The sequence below is a fragment of the Achroia grisella genome, unplaced genomic scaffold, assembly GCF_030625045.1.
Source record: "Achroia grisella isolate CSIRO2021 unplaced genomic scaffold, CSIRO_AGI_Agris_v1 utg546, whole genome shotgun sequence".
Lineage (NCBI taxonomy): Eukaryota > Metazoa > Arthropoda > Insecta > Lepidoptera > Pyralidae > Achroia > Achroia grisella.
The window spans coordinates 3,441,583-3,466,591 of record NW_026712931.1 but is presented as its reverse complement, the minus strand read 5'-3'; the positions used below and the strand labels follow the sequence as shown (position 1 = coordinate 3,466,591).

Here is a 25,009-nt window from a genome sequence, read left to right as displayed (position 1 = left end):
ATCTGTGAAGTGATAAAGGAAATACAAAGACATATTATCTATAGCGATCCCAAATGATATTAACTAAGAGAAGGAGGTGATAATGTAACTGAAAAAATAAATTAAATAGATGAAATGTCTAGTGTTGTTAGATAGATAATATAACATTATTTACAGTAGACCTTACACGTGTTAGATACAAAAGCTCACCTCATATTCAGGAGGCAAATCATAATTCTTAATAATTTACAAATTACAAATAACATCACAAATACAGAAGATTAAATGTTAAGACAATTTTCGCAAAGCGTAATACCATTTTTTTTTGAGCCATTGGTGTAGTTCTCTTTTAAATCTATTTAATGGCGTCTCTTGATTTACTTGCTAATCTAGTCTCGAGTTAAATTATTGGGCGCACCCAATGATATACGTAAAATATTTACCTAAATGAACAAATGTACATAAGTAACTAATACAATGAATCAGTTATTTGAACAGTCGTGTAGTTGGGGCTTATGCCCTGAACCGTTGTCCTGGTTAATACACGAACGTCATTAATAAACAAGAGCCAAAAGAGATGACTTGCTGTTGTATCTGCTATGTAGCGGTACATGATCATGAGGTCGCACATAAGACAATAAGGTGTCAGTGGGCCAGCCATCTAAACGATCACTCATCGCTAAGAAAGCTAACTGTAACTGACGGTCGATTCCATACACTAAACATTTGACAGATTAGATGGCTAAAAAATAGATTAAAGAATTCGTTGAACCGAATAAACGTGAATCGTATGTACTTTTAATTTTAAATATGAACAATATGTTGCGTCTAAAATTGTAATTAGAAAAATACCTTAAAATTAGGTCAATTGTTTCCTGAAACAAATCTTCAGATACAGTAGCGTTATATTTTCTTATGAAAAATGGGGAATTTGTATGAATTTTTTGGTTAGTTAATCAAGTTTAAGTGATTCTTGGATTATAAAAATAGTGTTATTAATAGTTTATTAGATGAGATGTCAAGAAATATCATGTGAAATATATATAGAGATACTTGTTGCTCTACCTATGTCTATTGTAATATACCATATTAAGTACTTGTGAAGTTTTAAATAGATACTATTATTTCGTTCTGTAACATAGTTACTATTTATTTTTATGTAGGAAGTAAATACTGTGTCATAGATTGTGTTGTTCGCTTAAAAATATGTCCTCAGTGATCAGCCATCAATTTATCAGTAACTGTCTTGTGTCACGTGTCCTTACATTTCCAAGATAAAAAATGTAAGTAAGATATATATATATATTAGAGATTTATATTATTATTAATATATATATATATATATATATATTTAGAGATTTATAGATGTTCTTTAAAGTAATTTAAACGGCTTGGCATGGCAGCAATTATTGTATTGGTTTATTAATACCTACCTATTTTTGGTAATAAACAGCCATTATATTTTATCAGTTAAGTAGTTTTTGAGTTTACTATATTACAAAATTTAAAAAAAAAAGACAAATTAAATCTTTTGTTTTTATAATGTGAAATATATCCGAAAAAAAATTTTTTTTTAATCATGTGAATTTCGCAAAAGTCGCATAAAATTGTATATAAAATGTACAGTGGACTTCAGTAGTCTGTTTAGAGTCGGTTGATAAAAATTAATGACTAAAGTTCCGAAGCTCCAATTTGTTTGGATAATCTAAAAATCCTTTTTAAACGAGAGTAAAATTCGTTATCAATGAATATACAAGTATCTACATATTAATTTCCAGTATAACGTTTATACTTAATCCTTGTAGCTTAATACTTTGAGAGCTTCTACGTGAACAATGGGATGTTTGTGGCACGCAGAGTTTAATTGTGTAGGAGTTGAAGGACGGAGGGTAGATGTCCGGTTACTGCCGCGGATAGTAGTAATGAACACTTTATATAAAAAAAACGATTGTCAAGTAAACAATTTTTAGTAACGGATAATCAATTAAGAAAGGGGATCACTTACTGAATAGAATAGTTTTCTGTAATTTCGATTATACTCGTATGTATATATATTGTTTAACTTTTTTAGACCGCCTTGTGTTTATGTCACTTTCAAGAAAACTCACATTCACATCTGTCAAAAATTATTTAATTAATGAATTTATTGAAGTACTGTTGCAATTTGATGGCCTCGCGCTTTAGGACGCCACCTTATCCGGCCTGTGTCTCTTTCTATTACTACTTAAATATTTTTTGTAAGTACTTACTTACAAAAAATATTTAAGTATTCCTTCAGTTGTTAGTACCTTTAACACAAGCTATATATAGCTTAGGACTAGATACACCTGTGTAAACTGTTATTGTATTAAAATAGTAATTGACTAAAGAGAAAATCGATTAATACGATTTTTTCTTTAATCGATTAATTTTTTACATCCCTAATGGGTGGTACTCGGACGGGTGACTCGGGTGCGGACTGCGGTGTGTCCCGTAGACTGCAAGTCTGTCATATAGGGTTGAACTCACAAGTGGCGAATATATACCCGCACTATATACATCTTGCTGTCCAACAGACAACAACAATTCACACGACCATTTGTCATTCCAACTATTATATTTTTTGTTTTATTATATTGCGACATTGTTTTGGTGTGAGTGACATGGCAACGTTTTATTATCACTTTAATACATCACTATTATTGTGTCATCGTAATACAGTAGTGCCGAAGAAAATTAGTATTTGAAGAAAGTATCAATATAAAAGGATAGGTTTCGTTAGGTCGGGCATTTCTACAGATTTTGAATAATTATAGTTATTTGAGAAATTATAGTTATCAGTCAATTTAAGTTGACCCGGCTGTGTTTTGATACGTGCTTAAAGTAGTTGTTCATTTGTCAGTTGCTCATTTTCTGTAGGTTATGAAACTGCAGTTGACGTTTATAGATTAAAGCGTATTGTGATTTTTTATAACATTCTTGTACGTGTCGTAGTTGCTTGTAGCACGAAATATGTCTCAGTTGATATGAATAAAAGTTTTAGCTATGTAGATTGTTTATGTATAATATTTAATTTTGTAATTTGGCTTAATCGCTAGTAACATACATTTAATATTCCTGACGTAGATAATTAAATATAGGAATACTGCACAATAGGACTTCAATTTGATTTAAGTTGTAAAATCAAAAGGTAAATTTTGAGATAACAAGAGATCCAAAAAGGTAACTACTGGATTTTAATATCCAGCTTAGAATTGAAAGGAATAAAAACTAAAATTTATGTAGCTTTTATATTTGAATATCAACAATAGTTTAGGTTTGATTATAATTGTATTATTTATTATTAATGCAAAGTTGCTATTTTAATCGCCCCCTGGTCCTCGTGACACCGATTGTGTTGACTGCATTTTAAACATGCATATTATGCTTCATTGTTCCTATTACAACACGATAGGGTCTAATTGCTGTAATATTAATTATGTACAAACCTACAAATCTACCTGCAAACCTCCTAGTAATATCGCGCATGCAACATAATGCAACAGCTGCAATCAATTACAGTATCCGTCCTACAAAAAAAATGGCATTTATGTACATAATAATCCTGTAGTAAAAAATATCCGTTTACCCGTAACCTATAAATATTTTAGTATATAATTAAAATGAAAAGATTTTGTAACGCATACTACTTAATTAGTAATTACAAATCTATGGCGTAATATTATTAGGCGTATTTTTCAATGTTAACTAGATGCAAAGAATATTTAATACGTTTGTGTGTTTGTTTTGTAATGTTTTATAAGTTACTTTTTAATATCATAGTATCCTTGTTATGAAGTTAAAAATATGAGTACTAGATCTTTTTGTCCATTGATCGATGACGTAAAAACAAGGTAATAATATAAATTTATTGATATTATTATTGTTGAAGTTATTTAAGAAAGTAATAAAACAATGTGAACTCTACTTTTATCTTATAATAACGTCTATAATTATGGGTGTAATTTCTATATCTAGATCCACTTTTGTATATCTATAATTGGTGCGTATATTCATTCTGACAGTCGTTGCCTTCAAGCCTTATGAATGACGGCATAACTTGAGTGTTCGAACACAGCCACGACATATAAATTATATAATAACTAAAAATAGTCCATAAACGACGCACACACATCATGCACGGGATATGCGCTCGAGGCGCGCTGGGACCCACTGTGAGCAGCGTCTGCGCAGCCTTGACATTTGGTGGAAGCGCTCGGCATGGAGCATCGGTCACTCCGCGGATATTAGCCCCATCTGCGGAAGCGGTCGAAACGTGGTACCGGGAGGTATGGATACCGGGCTGGTACCCTGACATTCTCTAAATTATATCCTCGCCGCCGCCGTACAAGCTGATGTTCATTTTCTATATGTTTCTTTTCAGGTTGTAAGATTGTTACAACATTGGATTCTAAAATGACATTATCACTTGCTACCAGCTCGTCCGGTCTCAGTCTGGTTATGAGCTTTCCTCTATTCTTTTGTGCCGATAGGTATTCCTCGCTGAGTACGTAATCTTGGAGTTTTGGTACTTGGTTGTATTTAGTGGAGTCTATTTCTCTTTCGTAGCCGAGACGGTCGCGAGATGTGGCGAGCGCGGGCGCAGCCAGCGCGAGTGCGAGCGCGAGATACGCGTGCATACTGCCGTGTGTGCTGAGTGTTTGAGCCGCGCGGGCCCAACACACATTTTATATATACTACTGATCGATACCATTCGTTCCCAAAACGAGTACACTTTTTTGTATAATCATATGTTCGACGCGAGACGGTCTGGATTTTAAAAGTATACCTATTGTATTATGCAGAAGGTAGACACCGGTGGGTGATGAGTCTTAACGGTGTCTTGAGTTTGATTCGCGCTAGTTATATATTAAGCTGCAATTATTCTTATAATTTGATGCACAGGCGGGTACGAATACGAACGCTCATGAACCTTGTTCCACTTACATTAGGCGATATTACCCACGATATTCTCGACGGCACAAGGTGACCATCGTACCGTTGCTGGGGCTTGCGGCCACTTATCCATAACCTATCACACCATATGCCTAATGACGTTAAGTACGGGATAATAGGTGAAATTTAATATTTACGATTTCTTTAAATTACTGTGACAATCTCTACCTAAAGTACAAACTAGAATCTAAATAACCAAATTATCCATATATCTGTATCTAAGTACTTATCTACCTGTGTTGTTATAGTTCAGAAAGTATATTAAAAGGTTCAATATGCAGAGTTGAAGGTTTCAGTTCAATTTACGTGCAATGCAGTTAACTGTTTTGAATTGCTCGTTTATAGACATAGAACACGATTCTTCAAGGATAATATTTATACAGAAAAACAATTTAATGTGGGAATGTATGTATAAGTATATAATATAATATCATTATGCGAAGAGTGAATATGAATTAACGACGTTTTACTTCTTTTTTTCGACACACATATATTTTACAATGTCACTATAAATTCTTGTTTATGAAATCAGTTTTGTATAATTTTATACATTTATTAAACTTTGTTTTAAAATGTGCTTAATGGATTTGACACTATTATTTTTAAACATATGGAAACTAAAGTAATATAGACTTACATGTACTGTAATGTAAATACTTTAAAAATTTTATCTCACTTTTGAAAATAATGATTAATATTTTAGACCACAAAAACTACTACACTAAAAAGGAACAAATACAATGCATCTCCTGATATAACGTGATTATTTCCAAATAGAAAGCTGAAACATGTCTTGTTAATCCGGAATTGAAAATGCGAGGTCATCTCCAAAATACAAATAGAAAACCAGAATACAGGAAGCGAAGTACCTACCTACCTAAGCTGCCGACCTTCCGAAATCATTCTTGCTCTGATGATTACATTCCTAAATACTATTCTTACAATACGATACATAGTTTGTAGTCATTATATGTTGAAATGAGTCCAATAAATTAATGACCAATTTTAATTAACAAAATAGTAAATACCTACTAGATGACCCCCGAATTCGATGCCGTAGTATTTATATAATAATAATAGTTTATAAAGTTTTTATTTGTGACTGTGATTGAAACAAAACACTAAATATTACGGAAACCTTACAAGAATACATCAGTGAAAACAGTATTTAAATCGGTTAAGTCGTTTCAAGAATTGTTTGCACAAACGCACACATTAATAAAACTTCATACGTTTATGTACGTTTTAAATCATAAACGATTAATGTACGTATATTAATAGTTTATGATTTTTTATAGGAATAATTACTTAGGTTAAATATTGGAAATTATACTTGAATTTGTGCCAAATTATTTTTTGACTAATTCGCATAATAATTATATTATAAATAGACGTAGCTCTAAGTTCGTATAGGTGGTTATGACTTGCTTTGTTATTTTTTATAAATCTATATATTGTGAGTTTGTGCTCTTACTTAGTCGGTTTAAAAAGGTAATACCTATTAATAAATTATCAGGTTTTGGTTGTAGAAACGTCATCGCGGAAACGAGCTCAAAGTAAACGGAAGTCGGACACTTGTGTCGAATGTATATACTTATACCAGTACGAGTATATCGACGAGCTTTAGCTATCCAAGGTGAAGAGCAATGTTTGAGTCCACTCCTATTCGAATTTCATTAGCGCCGATCGAAAATATTTGCACCAAATCTAAAGGTATTTGATTTGTGAATCTCGATTCGCCGATACCGACGAGTAATTACTTCTTTTGGAACGATCAATTGAAATGGAGTCAAGATTATGCAAATTGAATTCGATAAGCGCTTGTGGAATTTGTAAAAGTAATTTTTCATGCTATATCACTCTGCGGGATTCATGATATTATGACGTAAATAAGAGAAAATACTGTGTGTGTGTGTAATAATTATATTTATAATTGATTGATTGTAGTGCAGTGAAATTAAAAGTTAACACTCTAATTATCCCACAAATTATTTTATTTTTGGTTGTTATACTTATTTATACATAGGGGTATTAGAATATATAAATATAGTATGTTGGACTCCAGTCTCCGCAATTAGCCTCTCATTCGGACCGTTGTGCGTGCAGAGCTAGACTACTAAAGTAGCCAGCCAAGCTCCTCCTAAAAGCGCAGAAGTCTCCTGGTGTCTTCACAGGCTTCACAGAGCGGCCTCACCGTTCCGAAAATTTGTTTTCTTTGTAGGGCCACTGCCGCGCTCCAGGATTACGTGAGCCGCCGTTTCTTCAGCTTCAAAGCAGCCCCGACTAAGGGGACTGTCTGTAGCATCAATTGTGTATATGTGTTTGTTTAAGGAACAATGGCCCGTTATTGTCCCTATTATTATTTTAAGGTTATATCTAGATTAAGTAGACGTTTTGTTAATCGATGGTTTGTTTTTGGAATTGCCACTTTTATTTGTTTGCAATCAGTGGTTAGGTTCCATCTTTGGTTTTGTATCTCGGTGGATCTCTGGCGAATCCAGGTGCGAAATTGCGAAAAGGGTATTGGCATAAGCGGGGTATTGGCCTGCAACCACCATGCCAGATCCTATTATATAAATATAGTATATGGACAGCGCGCGAAAATGTAGATCAACTTGCATGACATAATGATCATATAAGACAAAAGAAAACAATGTTTATATTTTATATTCCATATTTCAACAAAATGAATATACTTTTATCAATAACTTTCTAAAAAAATTAGTAGCTGTGGTAATTAAAAATATTTTGCAATATCTACTTATTGCCACTATAGAAACCTATATATTTTGCAGTTTTGTCTACTAAATAAAATAATAAAGATAAAATACTGGTAATATTCAACATTTATTGGTGTTAAGTAGTTATGCTGTCTGATAATGTAGTAGTCCGTAAGGCGCCCGCAAATCTTAATAATTATATTAATCCAATTAAATCACAATTACGTTCTGTTACAAACCCTTACATTATTCTGCGTAATATATTTAGTTCCTTAAACATAACAATTTTCTTCACAATGCGTACTTACTATTTACCGAATGACACTTTGTCAAGGACTCATATACAATGCGAGAAGCATCGCTTCCGCGTTTTTGTTTCTTGCCGCGTTAATCACAGTATCGTCGTTAGAATATTAATAATCGTTGGTCGAATTCGCTAGGTAATCGATAGAGTTTATTTGTATCCTAAACAAGTTTTTGTGCATGATTTTTTTCATAAACAAAGTTAGCGTTCGACATATTCTAAAATATTTTTTATTTGAGTTCAACATGTACATGGTTTTTATTTCTTTTTATTGGGGGTTTTGGACTATTGTAAGGTATTAAGACCTGTGCAGATCTGAACTGCGACCTACAAAGATCTATTGTGCTCGCCCTTTTTCAAAATAGAGTATGTTATATATTACCAAAGAAGATATTTCGTTCATGCATGAGTGCGCCACAACCACATGGGATATGTAGTGGCGGTTAGATTGAGGCCTAATTTTGCCAGGTGTTTATTCAATGTACTCGTTCATACTATGTTTCATATTTAGTTAGGTTATAACCAAAAAGTGTTTATCGATCACTGTTATGGTATAAAAATGTACATGAATTTTGAAAATTTGTATATGAACGACGTAGAAGAAAACTCTACAATTTTGAAAAGAGAAATATAAACCTATTCCGCTTGGCAGAGACATTGCTTAACACGCATAGGAAGAAATACTCGAAATTGAAAATTACATTTGTTACCAACATTATCTGTTTATGTATACAGTTTTATATTTTAAAAGTAAATAATTAAGTTTCACAGGTTTAGAAATTTTAAAAACCTCATGACATAAATAATATATGAAGCAATTAATTAAATTATTTATCAATAATGTCTAAAGACAAAATAAAATTCTATAAAATATATGGCAAATAAATCATCATTATCAATAGCAACAATAGCAACAGTATTAAACTCCTTTCCATTGGCTTTTCTCATGAAATAGCTGGTTAGAGCTGTACTTTTTTGATTCTACTCAGGTTTGCTTTCTGATCTATTTGTGAGTAACCACCATCACAATAGTTAGGAGTAAAATAGAAAAGTTAATGTCGGGGACTGTGAATAAAAGAAAAGTTGCGTAAATATTTTACGCAACTTTTTCTTTTATTTCGATCAGGCTTATATTTGTGCCAGTCGTCTCGACACCAGTGTATTAAATGTGGTTACTAATTTTATATGAGTACTTAATCCGTTAACTTTATAGGTTAAAAAAACAATAATGTCGGTCCCGATATTATTTAGCGAAGGCTGTGGCGAAGGTATCGCCATACACACAAAAAATATAATACGAACCTTAGGAGTTGGTTGAGAACAAAATTTGATGGCTATGTATATGTGGTCGGTCACATTGCTAGATAATTGATTTAGTGTTGTGAGCGTGGGGACGTGTAGGTAGAGTTCGTCGGCTTTGTTTGACGCGGCGGGTTCGGTGTTGCGTCCTCGGTAGCCAGCGGTCATTGCTTCCTGATCACCGGTGTTCATCTCGCTCGCATCACAAACTGACGCTCTCGATGCGTTTGCGCAATGCATTATTCAAGTCGCCATGATATGATAATGTTTCCCAAAAAACACCGTCTCACTAATATGTGTAGCATAATATAATTTTTATTTGTAAAATAACAATGCTATTTGATATCTCGATATGCATTTATCAGAATACTAAATAAATTTTATGTCAATAATAGTATGTCCTAACCATAAGATACTATTAATAAAATCCTTCTAAAGTATTTTCGATTATAAAGTAATTGCGGAAATAGCTTCTCTGCCGAATATATTACACAATCTCCCAACACTTATATTTTTAAACTGATTAAGAATATGTGTATAGAATTTAAATTTTGTCCATAGATGCCATGGGACTCATCTGAGGAGCAAATGGGAGCACCTCGTGAGATGCGCATCCACGTACAACGGGTAATCGCTATCCCTGGACCTCAGAACATGCCACCTCAGCCTGAATCGCTGCCTCGTTTTATGCCACCCAATATGCCTCCTCAGCCTGAGGCAGTTAACCGATTCGTATCGCCACCAGCAATGCCCCAAGGTCCTGAACAGAATGAGGTAAAACATTACCTTATGTATAAAAGTCTCGTATCATAATGTTAGTTACCATACTCCTCCGAAATGTCTTGACCGATATTGATGAAATTTTATATGCATATTCGATAGTAGGTCTGAGAATCGGCTACTATCTATTTTTCATACTACTAAGTGATTTTTTGGGGTTGTCCACTCCTAAAATTTTTTTGATATTTTTTGGATAAACAATTTATTTTTGGTTTTTTATAATGTGATATTAAATACATTCAACCCTAAATTTTCAGCCTTCTATCACCAACCTTTATTTTTTAATATCGATTTTAATTTAAATGGCTAAACAACGTTTGTAGGGTAAGCTAATATTTAAATAAATAGATATCGCTTTCACATACATATATGCAAAAGTGGTTTCTCCTGTGCTTGTGTAGTAGTGCATATTGATTATAAATCATTTTAATATTCTTGTTTATGTGTTTATCTTGTTGTGGTTCAACACATTAAATTCTAAATATTTTTAAGTGTTAAGTCTGTCTTTATTATAAGTGCATCAAATTTAAATAAATGTTAATGATTGTAATTCTAGATATGGTATATGCTGATGATGGTCTATACTCGTATATTGAGGTTGTATCAACTTGCTAACATTTCCTTGTCCATATAATTATCACTACATTTATAAGATTATCATAATCATTTCATGTTTAATACAGAAATATTGATTTTTAATCAATCATTTGATGTATTATGTTTATACATTTGATACAGAAATATTCAAATAAACAGGAATATGCCATAATTAACACATTATGAAAATTTCTACTAATTAACTGTAAATTCTGTTTCTTGTGTTCATTATGTTAAAAGTAGATAGAAAATTATATATTTAGAGTTTACTCTAAATATATAATTGTTAAAGCTGAATTTTCGATCATAGAGATAAATCCTATATAATCTTTATTTTTAAAGAATAAAAACAAAATAACATTAAAAGTATTCGTTGAACCTTTAAAATTAAATAAATACTGCGAGCACTATACCGTCTCTATGTTAATAAGTTAGAAATACATAATTATAGATTGTGTAATTGTATTTAATAAACAAATACTAATACTTTGTCGTACTTTTTACGCATCACTAAAATTAGGTATATGTGTAAAAGTAGCCTTATAAAACATTCCGTTACTTCGTAATTTACAATCTAATAAAACGTATGGAAGACGTTTGTTACACGGAAATACGTATAACGACACATCTTAATAGACCTGATTGAATTGTATATATTTATATATATATATATACTTGTATATGTATGAACTTATCACGATCTGAGTCATTGATAAACATTGGCTGTATTTACATAATCATCGATATTAGTAGGTATTATTGATTTACACGATGTACTAACATCAAATTTGTATAGCGAGCAACGGGGAAAAAATTGATTACGTGCATTCCGTATATTATATTGAATTTTAAAACACGATATTATTTCTATTGCATAATTAATTATAATGTTATTGATATCTAATAGTAGTTTATTTAGAAGTATTGCATATTCAAAAAAATATAATTCATTTCTCGAATCCTCCTGATTTAATTGTTTACTATCCCGAGTTAATAATCTTTAGGTTTGTTTTTAAAGGATTACAATATGAAAAAATTAGAATATGAGTGGCATAAGAACTGCTTTAATTTATGTATTCTAATTATACTTCCGCTAATGGAGGCATTGATAATAAGCTATCTATATATTTGTTGACAAAGGTTTTCCTGGCGTTGATTATTTATGAGTTTAGTCACTGTCGAAGACTTTTTTTAGATCAAGATCTTAAATTGTTATTGAGATTACACAATGCCTAGTTAAATGTTATCTATATTTCCTACAGCACCGTCACATTTTACTTCTAATTATGATCCCAGCTAGGACCACAGCTGTAAAGATAGAATGTGTAAAAAAGAAATGTTAAACTCTTTTTGTGTATTTATTTGTGATATTGATATTGATGTACATTGATTTCATGAAACGTCTGCCGTGATGAATAAATATGTTTAATCAAAATTTAAGTATGCTTCGTTGATTTATTAATTTAATATATAAATGAAGTAAATTAATTGGAGCGAATAAATTTTATATTAATTAGACTATTAATAGAAATTTCTGAAGTTTCTGTTTATATGTAACTACACATTTTGCCTCTTTAATTCATTCTTTTTGTTCTAAATATATTTCTTTATTTAGTCAACTTTCAACAAGATAATTCATTTTCAATTTTGTAATTGCAAGTCCACTCTTAAGTTTAATGCTATGTTTTTAAGCTAACATAGTGTCATCATGACTCAGTAATTCTACGTTTTCGGATAAAAAGTGTTTGCTAAAAGAACAACATAAGACATGTCCATCGCGGGGCCACCGAAGCGTTGTGCTGCGGAGGTTAAAGAACCCTTCGACAATTGTTGGTATGCGAACACGGTACATTCATCACATCTTCAACGCTATAAATTTAGTATATGCAATATTTACAAACCAAGTTTGTGATTATTTTATTTAGCACTTTTACACATTTAACACCGAAACGACATTGCTCTCAGTGAAAAACCGATATTTATACGTAAATTTATCTCTACGATATCAATTTTCGATACTAGGTTTCTAGACATAAAAATGGTAGCGATTATTGTGACTTTGTATAATATATAACATACAAGTAGGAATTAATGTACCAATGCAAAAACGTAGGATTTTAATACAATTATTTGTTTTTTTTGTTCAAAGTCCCTACAAAGGTTATTATAAAATAATATGAAAGAAAGAAGAGCGTTAGCCAATTTAAAAATGAGATATTGAGTTCCTGGCAAAGTCTAAGACAAAAATTTTAATATTAGACATTACATTATTTGACTGACTTATACATATATATTCCGAAAGTCTATAGGTACTATTAAGGATTTTTTAACCAACTAAAACATACACTGACTACCATACTGAAATTATTTATATGAGTCTAACACTGGAGTAAACCACATAATTGAAAAACATAATTATGTAAAGCAACATGAATATATAAATAAATCAAAATAAATAAACATCGAAAACTTATTAGTTAGTGCTATTAAAATTTATTATTAGATATATAGATGCATTTAGAATTTTAGAATTTCTCCTCCTTTTCGCAGGCAGTTAAAAATAATGAATGCCTTTAAAAATGATTGTTTTCGTTTAGCATCACGTTTTCATGTTTTGAATTCCACAGCAGCCCACAGTTCTCCACCAATTCGTGCCCCAGACCGCGCCTACACAGGAATTGGAACAACCGGAAGTAAGTAATTAATTATATGTATACAAATAAGTTCTATAGATTTCGTTTAAAACATATATAATTTATTTTTTCACCTATGGCATTATTAACAACTTAGATGCCAACACATTGCCTTATTTTTTAATTAATGGGGCTTTGGTTCCTGCAATAGATTCTTTTCTATATTTAGTTATTTAGAATAGATATAAAAGAACGTACCTGTCAATTGATGTTAAGTGATTACCGCCCTCCATAAGCACCGTTATGGTAATTAAATACTTGGACAATTGTAGGTGTATTTTCTATTTTGGTTAATTAAGTAGATATATATGGTATATTTTCTACTGGAACAATAACAAATGACGACCACACGTTGTTAGTGGTAGGAAGTTTCAGAAATGTCTGATTTAGCCATATTGATATTTTAAATTGACGTAATATAATTGAATTCAGTAAGTGTCATCAATCATCATATGTTCAGTATACCTACTCTCCACTCCCCGTCCCCGTCACATACAGATAGAAGAAGCAAAGATTTCCGTGTATACTTTTCAGGTAATCCAATAGAATGTGTTATTCATATCAGAAATCTTTATTATAATACCAATACATATAACGTTACATACGTTATTATGTTTTACGGGTTGGTAAATGTAAGAATAGTATAGTAGTTCATTTGTTCTTCGCAATACCGTGAAGTAGCATAATTGTTATGAAAATATTGTAATGACAACAAAAACAATATTATTGAACATTGCTGTAACGTAGGTAGGTACATTAGCTACAAGGTCAACTGTCAGACATCATCAGTTAAGTAAGAATATTTTTTGTCTTGTTCAGTAAATGTAATGGCTCTGTATAAACGACTAGCTACGGCTTTCCGTATTTAATAATATCTGACATATAAAAATATACGCACAAGTGTAAAGACTGTCCATTACTGGCATACATAAGTGTCATCATTTATAAATAATATGACAAAACTATGTAATGAAGTGTTGGTGTTACGAACTAAAGTAATATACTTATTAATGTAATTTGCTTTTATATGTACAACCCGAATTTATCATATGTTCAGAAAGTATAGTAGAATTGAAAGCCAACTTAAAAACTATAATAAATAACTACTGATTGTTTATTAACTACATATCTAATACTAGATATTATCCCTAAGAAATCTGTTAAAATAATCTTATATTTTACATTTTCCCTACTTGTACAAATCAACCACTTTCATATAATATCCTACTTAAGCTGGTGAGTGAGTGAGTATACTTAGAAATTTTAAGCCCCAGTACAAATTCTCTTTTGAAATTTTAAACGGTCTATTGTACGTCCTAGATTTTTTCGAGTTACAACTTTTTCGTAATATATTATTTTTGTGTTACTAAGTATTTAAAAATATTAGTTATCTTCGTTAGTTAGTTTTTAATGAGTGCAGGTCAGATATAAGTAAGATTATTTTTCAGGAAAACTTAAAATTTACTGTGTAAATGATATTGTACAACGTATTTACCTATTAAATTGTGCTTTTATATATGCAAATAGTTACATTTATAGCGCTTCTTTTCCTTATTGTTCAACAGAAACCACATCAATTTACCAATAGGTACCTTTCAATGGTATTTCATGATATAACCATGTAAACATCAATGTTTTGATTTTTCAATACTCACAAACAGGTACATTGTTCGTTGTACTCTCTACATCAAATGTCAATATATGAAATATCAATAATTTGTATAACATGCGCATGGTTATGATATTATCTATTATCAATTGATTCCGAATTTATTGAGTCCTATTATTATGTAGTAAAACATTGACATACGTTCTTATAGTAAAAATATATTTTTATTGTCATCGCAGATGAAGAAGGTCTCGCTTGAAGGTACTCCGATGCAGATGCCGTGGAGCTTGAGTCCTCAAGAGCTCTTTGCAATCAGACAGAACGTAGAAGATACCGCTGCTACACAGCATCGCGACCAACAGATAGATAATGACATGCAAGAGGTATTTACATTATATGAATACGACTTTAGTAGTAATTATGTTAAGCTGTAGAAGTGTTAAATAGTATATGATTTTACTTAAAACCGTAACAAACATACATTCACCCCCTATTTTTATTCTATCCATGTTATGTAGGCCATATATTATATGATCTATAGATTAAATGATTTCTATACTGCAATATTTTGTTTTTAGTAATAATTCACAAGTAAATATAAAAATTATAATAAGTATGTCCCTGTGATATCACATTTTTATTTGTAGATATAATTATTTTTTTATTTGTCTCTATTCTTTATATGTTATGTTGATCTATTTTTAATATATAGTTAAAAGAATACTTATTACAATGTATAATTATATCGCAGCTAAATTAAAGGTTACAAGTTGAGCGTTCATTCAACTTACAGGTACTGTCTGTTGCTAATTAGTTGTGGCTTAAAGATATTTTTGTTAATTACAATAGTTTTTACTTTTTTGTACGTAATTAATTTTAAAGAATCGTGTAAACAAGTAAAATAACATTATTTTTAACGTTACAATGAAATTCTAATTAATTAAAATTGCACATAATACAAGAAGAGTGAATTATGTGTTATGAGCCATAGTAAATGACTTTTGCGGATTTTATTATTTATACATTAATATTATTTAAAGGAAGTAGATTTTACTTACCTATCATCACCTATCTTTTACATTAATATTTTTTAAATTTATGGACAATTACAGTACAACTATGGCAATAATTTATTTCATATTTCTAAATTTGAAAAATTAGAAATATACGAGAAATAAAAACACATTTGCATATGTGCTTAAATAAGTGTCATTACTAGACACGAACGGTTTCAAGTAAGTTAATTGTAAGTATAACAAAGAAGAAAATCGATTATAACCCTAAACACGGAATGGACTGAATGTGGTAGTAAACGTTCTAGCTGCCGTAGCATGCAGTAACTATACCTAAAAATTCTTAATATTTTTAGGTGAAAACAATTATGAACTCTCTGGCGGCGGCAGCCGAAGCCGAAGCGCAAGCCCAGGCCGAAGAACAACAACGACAAGACGAGCAGCGGCGTCAGGCTGAACAAGTGTCGCAGGAGGCCGATGTCCCGCGCGCCCCTCGCACTTTACTTTTGCCACAAGATGTGGATGAGAGGCCACATTGTAAGTATTATTTACGATGTTATTGTCACTTTATTTGACAAATTTGTCCTCTTGAATTTTAATTATTATGACAGTGACATTATGATATTCTTATAAAGTTGATTAATATTTTATTAAGTTCATTTTACTTTAGTAGAAAATTAATATAACAGTTAAAAAATGTAACTAAGAATAGCACTATTTATTTTTATAAGAATATATATCAGAATGTCACCGTCATATCATCATAATAATAAAAATAAATATGGTTCAAGAAATATACGTATTACAAAAATAATATTATATTTTTATAAATAAAAATTCTACATATGTATACATGAACAGCTTCAAACTTAATTATGGTTTTATAAGAAAATTTTTATGAACGAAACTTAACACAATAGACGTTATATCTTATTTATAAGAATATAAGTCTATTATTGTATCTGCGTGGTTTAACTACATGCAATTCATTTCATTAAATTACTGCAAGGTACATTGAAATGGACTGATTATGCATAAAACGAATAGAGGTATCCACTAAAACTATAATATGTGATATGTATAATATATATATTTATTTTTATTTATTAATTTATTTTCTATTGCTCTAATTAAAATAATGTAGGTATAATATGAAAGAAACAATATTACCTATATTTTATGCATAAAATGTAATATAATAGTAAATAAAATAAATATAGTCTAGGTAAAGTACAGATTACTGGATGATAATGACAGGTTTAATTGCAGTTAAATTACAATGTGTTGTAATTTTTTTATTTATAAAATTCTCATGTTATGAGGAATATTGGTCCTCTTTGTTATTTTATTCTTATTATTTAAAAACATTACCCTCTTCTGAGCAATGATTTAAATGAGGTAAGCCTCAACATTGCATTTTAAAAGAAATTATAAGCGAAATCTCAAGGGAAATTTAGGATACGACGCACCTTTGACATTTAAAAATGAATCTATCAAGGAGATGGACGGTAAAAATTCAAGTGGAGCGAAATTATTCATCACTTACGTTATTTAATTAAGTATTTTTACTATGATTTTTTTCTGAAATTGATTGATGTTGGAAGAGTTATCTTAATTAGATTAAATTTAGCTATTTTATTCATATAATTTTCCGGCTAGGATATATTGTAGAAAATTAAAGACCTTGTTTTGTAAACCAATTCTGTATGTTATAATCTGTGAAACAGCAAAATACATCTGGCGAACATTCGTAAGTCAAGCGGAGATTTAAAGGTTTCATTAAAAATTTATGAAAATTATTTAGGTAGGATTTATAAAATCATGGAGCAGGATATAAGAAAATAAGGAAAATGTAAGAAAATATGGTACAGTACAACCATTAAAAAGAGTTTATATTTTTCCACGGATGTCATTAAATTAAAACATGAATTTAAAACATTATGTGTTTTAGGCAATATTATCTAAATTGTAGCAATAGTAGTATACTTTTAGTAGTCTTTAGCCTTATATATTGTGTATTAAAAGATAGTAAAATAAATTTCGTTATTATTATTTTTTACTTTGTTGCATTATATATACAAGTATATATTATGAGTATGTTGGTTTTGAACAAATTTTTATTGTGAAAATATAATGTGAAATAGTAATTTTAAACTATTAGTTAACGTTTGAAAAATATATTATTATTATTAAAAAAGTTTTGAAAAGCGTTTTGTAATGTAGGTATGTGACTAGAATGGCAGACAAGCTGATGTAAAGTGCACATCGCATTACTTCCAATGGTAGCGGGTTCAATTCCTCGCACGATATAAAAGTTTGTATTCATGAGTATAATTATAATTCAAATATCTATGTATTTATATCAGTTATCTGGTACCTATAACACAAGCTTTAGATTGTTTGGTCTAAATGGCTATGTATGAATTGTTCTGACATTATTAGATAGTAAGGCACTTTCACTACTGTATCTTATCCGTCAAACGGAACAATCTTACAAGGCATATGCTAAGCAACCTATTCGGCGATTGAAATTTATGAAAAAGAAGTGCCCACATAGACGACTTTGTTCAAAGTCTACTTTGGCAAATAATGTTCAAATTATTTTTTTATTTACAGTCATGCAGCCCCGCTCCGTTCGCAGCGTGGACGCACTCTTGCACCGTGAGAAGCGCATCAAGCGTTGCGCCTGTGACTGCGCTTAAACCATAAGCGTTGTAGCGCTTTAGCTATTTAGCTAACAGCGATACTTCCGTCCATAATACAAACAACATTTTTGTAATTAAAATACCTTTTTTGTTAATATCCATACATGTTATAACGACTTCTTGCTAACAGTTCTCTGTAAATAAAGTTGTTAATTACTCCGCTTAGAAATGTCGTTTTTATTACCTATCGGAAGCTAAGAATTATTTTGTATTTTTATTTGTTAATTAATATTTTGTTTAATTGTAGTTTGTAGTGGAGAATATCTATTGATTAATCTTTTGGTTAAATTGAGTCATAAAATACTTTTGAGTAATTATGACTTAACATTTTTGTAGTTTCCTATGAACATAAATTAATAAAAAGAACCTAAATTTAGGCGCATTGTAAACTGTAGGTTGGTAGTGAAAAGTAGACAGATGTAATATTCGTTTTATAGATTATTATTTTATTCTATATTATTCTAGAAAACATTTTGCATTTACTATTGCACACTTACGTTTTGTAAAGCAAATAAATAATGATTTGACCGGTGATAATTACTTACTGTAATCTAAAGCGAAAATACAAAGATATTTTTATTGTGATCCTAAATTAAATGTTTATTATTAGTTTTATAGCTTTGTTTTAATTTGATTATTGACCTACTTATACTATACATTTTTCATATATGGCGTTGAACGCTATGTGCTAGTTAATACATTTTTAACAATAACCAAGATGAATCAACTTCCCCAAGGAAACAAATATTAGCATTATCACGGATATAACACTAATACTGTATATTGTTATCAATATGTTTGTATATGGATACTCACAAGTAATAGATAATATGATTATTAATCGTGGACTCCATTATCGCAACGTGGTAGGTCCACGTTATAAGTGCGCTGCAATGTGTGAAATTTCAATACTATTGACATTGTAGCTGTGTATAAAATATATTAATATCTAATGCTGAACTTCTTGAGTAGAGTCAAGTTAAGTCAACAAATAAATATAAGCATTTGTCCAAGTTTACTGTAACAAAATAAGTCATATACGGTTTTCATGCCATCTACCAAATCTGCTTGTACGAATGTGCAAATATAAACTAGGTGGTTAGATATTATTAACTACACATCACTTTAATAAATAATTTTATTTACATTATGTACAGTGATTATAATTAGTAATTTACTTGGTTAAGTAAGTAATTAGTAATTTACTGGATTGTAGGAATATAAATATCACATACAGTAGAAGTTTTAGTTCATCATTAATAACCTACACTATGATTGGTCTGAGATTCTAAAGATTTTACATTACATTTAAAATTTAGTATAATTAATATAATATAAAGGCAAAGAATCAGGAAATTTAAAAGAAATCCTAATAAGTAACTTACAAGCAAAGTTGAAAAAGAATGGCTGCACCACAATTCAATAACATCTCTTGAAAATAAATAAAAGTTTATCACTAAACACAATAAAAAGGTTATAACCGTTAAACTTCTAGCGAATTGTCTAATTTTGTCTTTTAAAACTTTATGTAGTATCATTAAGTAAAGTACAGTGCCTATAAGCATAAGCGGCCATCTAAATATAGAACAAATTAGTAAGTACATGAGCCACTTATCTAACACATTAGTTACAACTACTGTAGTAAAAATAATAGCGATTGGTAATGGCAATAGCCAAGAACATATCAATACTTTGTATAAATTATTTTGACTTATTTTTATCAACACTACAATTAAACTATCATACATATGCTTAATAAAAAAGAAAACCAAAATAACTATAACAAAATCTATGTACGTTTGACAGCCCAACACTGCCGCATCCAGTTGTGTTCCGGTGGTTATTAAATTATTTTCTTTTAAATAAATAACTGTAAGCACTACTCTTTTCAAGAACCGAACAAGACTTAGCTGCATTAACATTTGGTTTCTGTAATTCCTCCTCCAACGCTGTATCTTCAGAGCTGCTGTAATCGATATTATTAATTCCAAAGCTGTCATAACAATTTCAATTATAATGAAAGCGCTGAACAATGATAAAGTATCTCCAGATTCACTGTGAAATGACTTCTTAACGTCAATCGCGTTACTAACACTTTCTGTGATCGAAACTTCTGCGCCTGAGGCTGTAACAGAAGTAATATCGCTTTTGTTGAGCCATGTTGATGGGGATGCAAAAGATTCTGTAGTTAAGTTTGTATCACTGCCGAGATCGAACGGTGTTGTCATAATTTCAGTTGGCATTTTAACAACATTTGTAAACAAAAGTTTATACGGCACTAAATACGTGTAACTCGATAGAAGCGGCAGACAGACTGGAACTAAGTTGGACGTTACAATGACACAGGAAACAGTGTGAATATTATTCATAAGCAAGCAAGCGTAGTATATCATAAGTAAGCGTCCGGACAATTTATGAGAATTGCGGTCGAAAGACGTCATTGCAGTTTATACAAAATACCCAACAAGTTGTTCATTGCAATGTGTGACGTGTTTATGTTGACTTGTTTATACACTAACTTTTCTGGGTAACATTTTTCTTATTTTCAAATTACCAGGACTAGGTGATTAGGATGCGAACTATTTTTTGTAAATACGAATCTTTGTCAAAATGTTTTTAACACTAGGAGGTGACCAAATTGTTTCAGAGGATTATTATTCTACAGGAAATACAACATTTTCATCACTGTGGATGGATTCGGTAATCTCCCATTAGCGTAATATAAATAACAGCATGAAATAAATTAGACGTAAATACGTTAATTGTAATAAGTAATAATTTCTAATTTTATATGAAAAAAGTGACTTTAATCAGCTTTTTATCACCTTTACTTCCTGTTGGTATCACATTAATTCAATATAGTCGTTTTCTTATTGAATTATGTGGTAATAAATTATATTAAAGTATGTAGTATGTACTATACATTAGGCATAGTAGGCATTAGCATTCGACGGCCTCGGTGGTCTAGTGGCTTAATACACCGTCTTACTTCCGATGATGGCGGTTGCGTTGCAGGTACGTGAGTATGATTGTTTGTATCAGTCTGGGTGTTTTTCTAATTAAATGAAGTATGTATTTCCAAAAAAAATGTGTCTATGTATTTATATCAGTTGTTTAATACCGATAACATAAGTCCCAAGTTAAACTGCTTAGCTTGGGACTAGACGGCGCTGTGTGAACTGTCCTGTTGTAATATTATAATATACTAGCTGTTCCCGCGACTTCGTCCGCGTGGAATATAATTTTATTTTACTAAAATAAAAGAATTTTTCTAAAATAAAAGTAGCCTAAGTTACTCCTTGCCTTATTTATATTGCCTTATTTATATTCATATGTATGTGGTAAAAAACGGTTATTTCAATATTGCAAACAGACGCTCCAATTTTATTTATAGGTATAGACTAGCTGTATACATATAATGCATGCATGTAGTCGCGTGTACGACTTCGTCAGCGGGGAATTTAACTTTATTATTATTGCATAATAAAAGATTTTTTCTGAAATAAAAGTACCCTAAGTTACTCCTTATTACATCAGCTACTAGACAAAAACAGTCCAGGCAAAATCGGTCCAGCCATTTCAAAGATTAGCCAGAACAAAATGACAGACAAAAATTGTAAAAAAAATATTTTGGTGTATGTACCGTATTTATTTTCATATGCATGTAATAAAAAACGGTTATTTTAATAATACAAACAGACACTCCAATTTCATTTATTTGTAATTAGAATAGTAATTGATAATCCTTTCTGATTAAAGACGATTGACAAACAACTTGAGTCATAACGAAACTAACATGAGCATGACGTTTTCTATTATTGACGACTTAGAACAAACTCGGAAATAACAAATTAGAAAATTTGTTACCGTACGATACTCGTTCGAACATTGTGAGACTTTATGAAAATCGGATTATAATCAATCTAATCAAATGGGTTTCAAACAAAGTAATACAACAAATGTTAGTTAGTAGTTAATAGCTGCATACACTTATTGTTAGTTTGGTCTTGATAGTGTAGATTGTATTTAAAAAAGTCCTACAACACAATGAAATTGTTGTGTATAAACATAAATTTGTGTCTTAGATTGAAATTGGTTTCGCTTCTGTTTCCCACGTCGAACAAATAATAAATCATTGCACACTCCAGTGGTTTCGATACTATGGTTATGTAGAGGTTTTTTGGCGGAGGTAAGCCTACCTGTTTCTAAGCTTTGTGTATTTAAGGTACATATTTCGAAAAATTGGTGTTAGGTACGTTCTTTTTTCAGAGTTGGATTGGGAGCACAAATTCTTGCATCAGGATTGATTCATCCCAATATTTTATTATTGATAATGTGTAAGCAAGTGTGCAAGTGTTTGAGTTGTCTAATAAAATAAATCTTAGCAATCAGTATATACTTCTCCACCAGCAATATAAAATAGATTACCTAACCTAACCTAACCTAACTTTTATAAATCACTAAAAAGTATAAATTTAATATACATATATCTGCTATTATGCGAAAGTATACTTGTCTGTTAACTGATCGCATTTAAAGCGCTGAACGGATACTAATGAAATTTGACATGCAGATAGAACGGATTAGGATGATGAATACAAATTATCTTGTATCTTAAAATATAAAATTGGAAGTGGGAAAATAGAAGATGAAGAGTTTGTTGTAGTCAAATTCGGGTAAAATCTAGTAGATTATATATTAATTTCTTTTGCACAAGAAAACATGCATTTAAAATACATAACTATATATGCTACATGCTAAACTTTTCAAATTAGTGAATCGACAGAACACAAAAATGACTAGATATCTCTTTTCATGTTGTTGTTCTTTTTGCAAAGGCTAAATGTTTATTATATGCAAATATACGACTGTAATATGGGTGACTGTACTGGGAAGGGGTGGGAAGACGTAATTGCTGGAGATATGGTGAAGTGCGAGGTTTCTGAAGACAATGTCTGGGACAGGGAAAAGTGGCGGAGAAAAACAAGGAAAGCTGACGCCACCATCATGTGGGAGACATAGCTGGTAAGAGAGAGATATACGACTGTAATATGCTATTGTAGTACTACATAATCATATATATTCAAATATTATTTAAATGCTACCAGCATTTGAATATTGTTGGAAATAATGTCCATAATTATTATTATTGTCATTATTTTACGATCTTACGCGTCAGTCAATCGGTGGCAGGGTGAGAAAGTTATAATTCTGAAACTTTTAGTCTTCCCTCCATGTTTTCACACTGTATCAATATAAATCTTCATATATTTTATTTTGCAAGTCTTCAACTTTATGTACCATGTAAATAAACGTTAAGAAAGTATAAAAACGTGTCTACTACTGAAGTACTTACTTATATTATGTAATGCTAGGAAAATAAATATAACACAATATGAAATAAGAGATAAATTAAATAGTTTTTTATGTGATGGCAAACAAGCTGACGGCCTATCTGATCGTAAGTGGTAACCTTCGCCTATGTAGCCACATGAACCCTACAGCCATCACATGAAGTTTGTGATATCACTTATGCGTTGTCCTTCCGAAGAAGTCGATCGATACGATGTCATGCCACGTATCCTGTAACTTAGTAAAGTTACATGACAAAAGCATATAAGAAAAGCAGTAGCTTTATCTCAACCTACAACCGTAATACTGCTTTATAAGTAAAAAAGCATATTTATGATAAATATTTAATTGCATATAAAGCACACTCTTTTATCTACTCTCTAATAAGTATATACCAATTTTTTTTTCTATAAAGGTTTCCTTCATAAGCACCTATGTGAACAAAAAAATAAAAATATATTGTGCCAAAATGAAAGCTTGCTTCCAGCATGGAGAAAAGTAATTTATATATTTTGTCGTATATCTAAATAAGTAATAGCGAATATAAGCTAATATTTTCTATGATAATATAATATTTTACAATTTAATAAAATCGAACATTCTAGTTGAAAAGTTGTACTGCATTACACTGCTACTGCAATTGCTATTGTACAACTTATATATTATTTCCTAATAAATTGTATTCCTATTAAACTAGTATTAAATTATACTATAATATAATAATTTACAACTTATAAGTTGTATCAAGTAATGTTTAGACACTTTAGCTATATTCTACAGAAAAAAACGTTACAATAAGTAAGCAATTACTCTAGGTTACTAGATTTTACAACAATTATTAGTGACATATCCTGCGGAAACTATACAATCATAATAAAACCACTCACATTTCTTTGATTTGTAATAGGCAAGTATAACTTGACTAGTTTGGCGAGTAATGATGACATTCAATAATACTTACCTTATTCGTTGCCTTTATCGTAG

At 30.6% G+C, this 25,009-nt stretch overlaps 3 protein-coding genes across 4 annotated transcripts in view; 1 reads left to right on the top strand and 2 right to left on the bottom strand.

Moving 5' to 3' along the window:
• LOC131848064 (bromodomain-containing protein 4) overlaps nucleotides 1–19,288 on the top strand; it is a 52,887-nt gene extending 33,599 nt beyond the window's left edge. Inside the window, exons 7-11 of one of the 2 annotated variants that reach the window (XM_059197820.1) lie at nucleotides 9,838–10,050; nucleotides 13,281–13,346; nucleotides 15,195–15,338; nucleotides 16,325–16,505; nucleotides 18,585–19,288. In XM_059197820.1, the coding sequence (XP_059053803.1) occupies nucleotides 9,838–10,050; nucleotides 13,281–13,346; nucleotides 15,195–15,338; nucleotides 16,325–16,505; nucleotides 18,585–18,670 (690 nt within the window). In that variant the 3' untranslated portion in view covers nucleotides 18,671–19,288. The remainder of the gene's footprint in view (nucleotides 1–9,837; nucleotides 10,051–13,280; nucleotides 13,347–15,194; nucleotides 15,339–16,324; nucleotides 16,506–18,584) is intronic. The other variant, XM_059197819.1, reaches the window with a different exon arrangement.
• On the bottom strand, nucleotides 3,921–4,676 carry LOC131848065 (uncharacterized). The gene has a single exon (XM_059197822.1). The coding sequence runs from the start codon at nucleotides 4,635–4,637 to the stop codon at nucleotides 4,245–4,247; it is 393 nt and encodes a 130-aa protein (XP_059053805.1). The 5' UTR covers nucleotides 4,638–4,676; the 3' UTR covers nucleotides 3,921–4,244.
• Nucleotides 19,289–19,613: 325 nt separating the features above from the next.
• LOC131848268 (uncharacterized) lies at nucleotides 19,614–21,035 on the bottom strand. Its single transcript, XM_059198071.1, has one exon. It carries the CDS (start codon nucleotides 20,914–20,916, stop codon nucleotides 19,930–19,932), a length of 987 nt encoding a protein of 328 aa, XP_059054054.1. The 5' UTR covers nucleotides 20,917–21,035; the 3' UTR covers nucleotides 19,614–19,929.
• Between the last annotated feature and the right edge of the window lie 3,974 nt (nucleotides 21,036–25,009).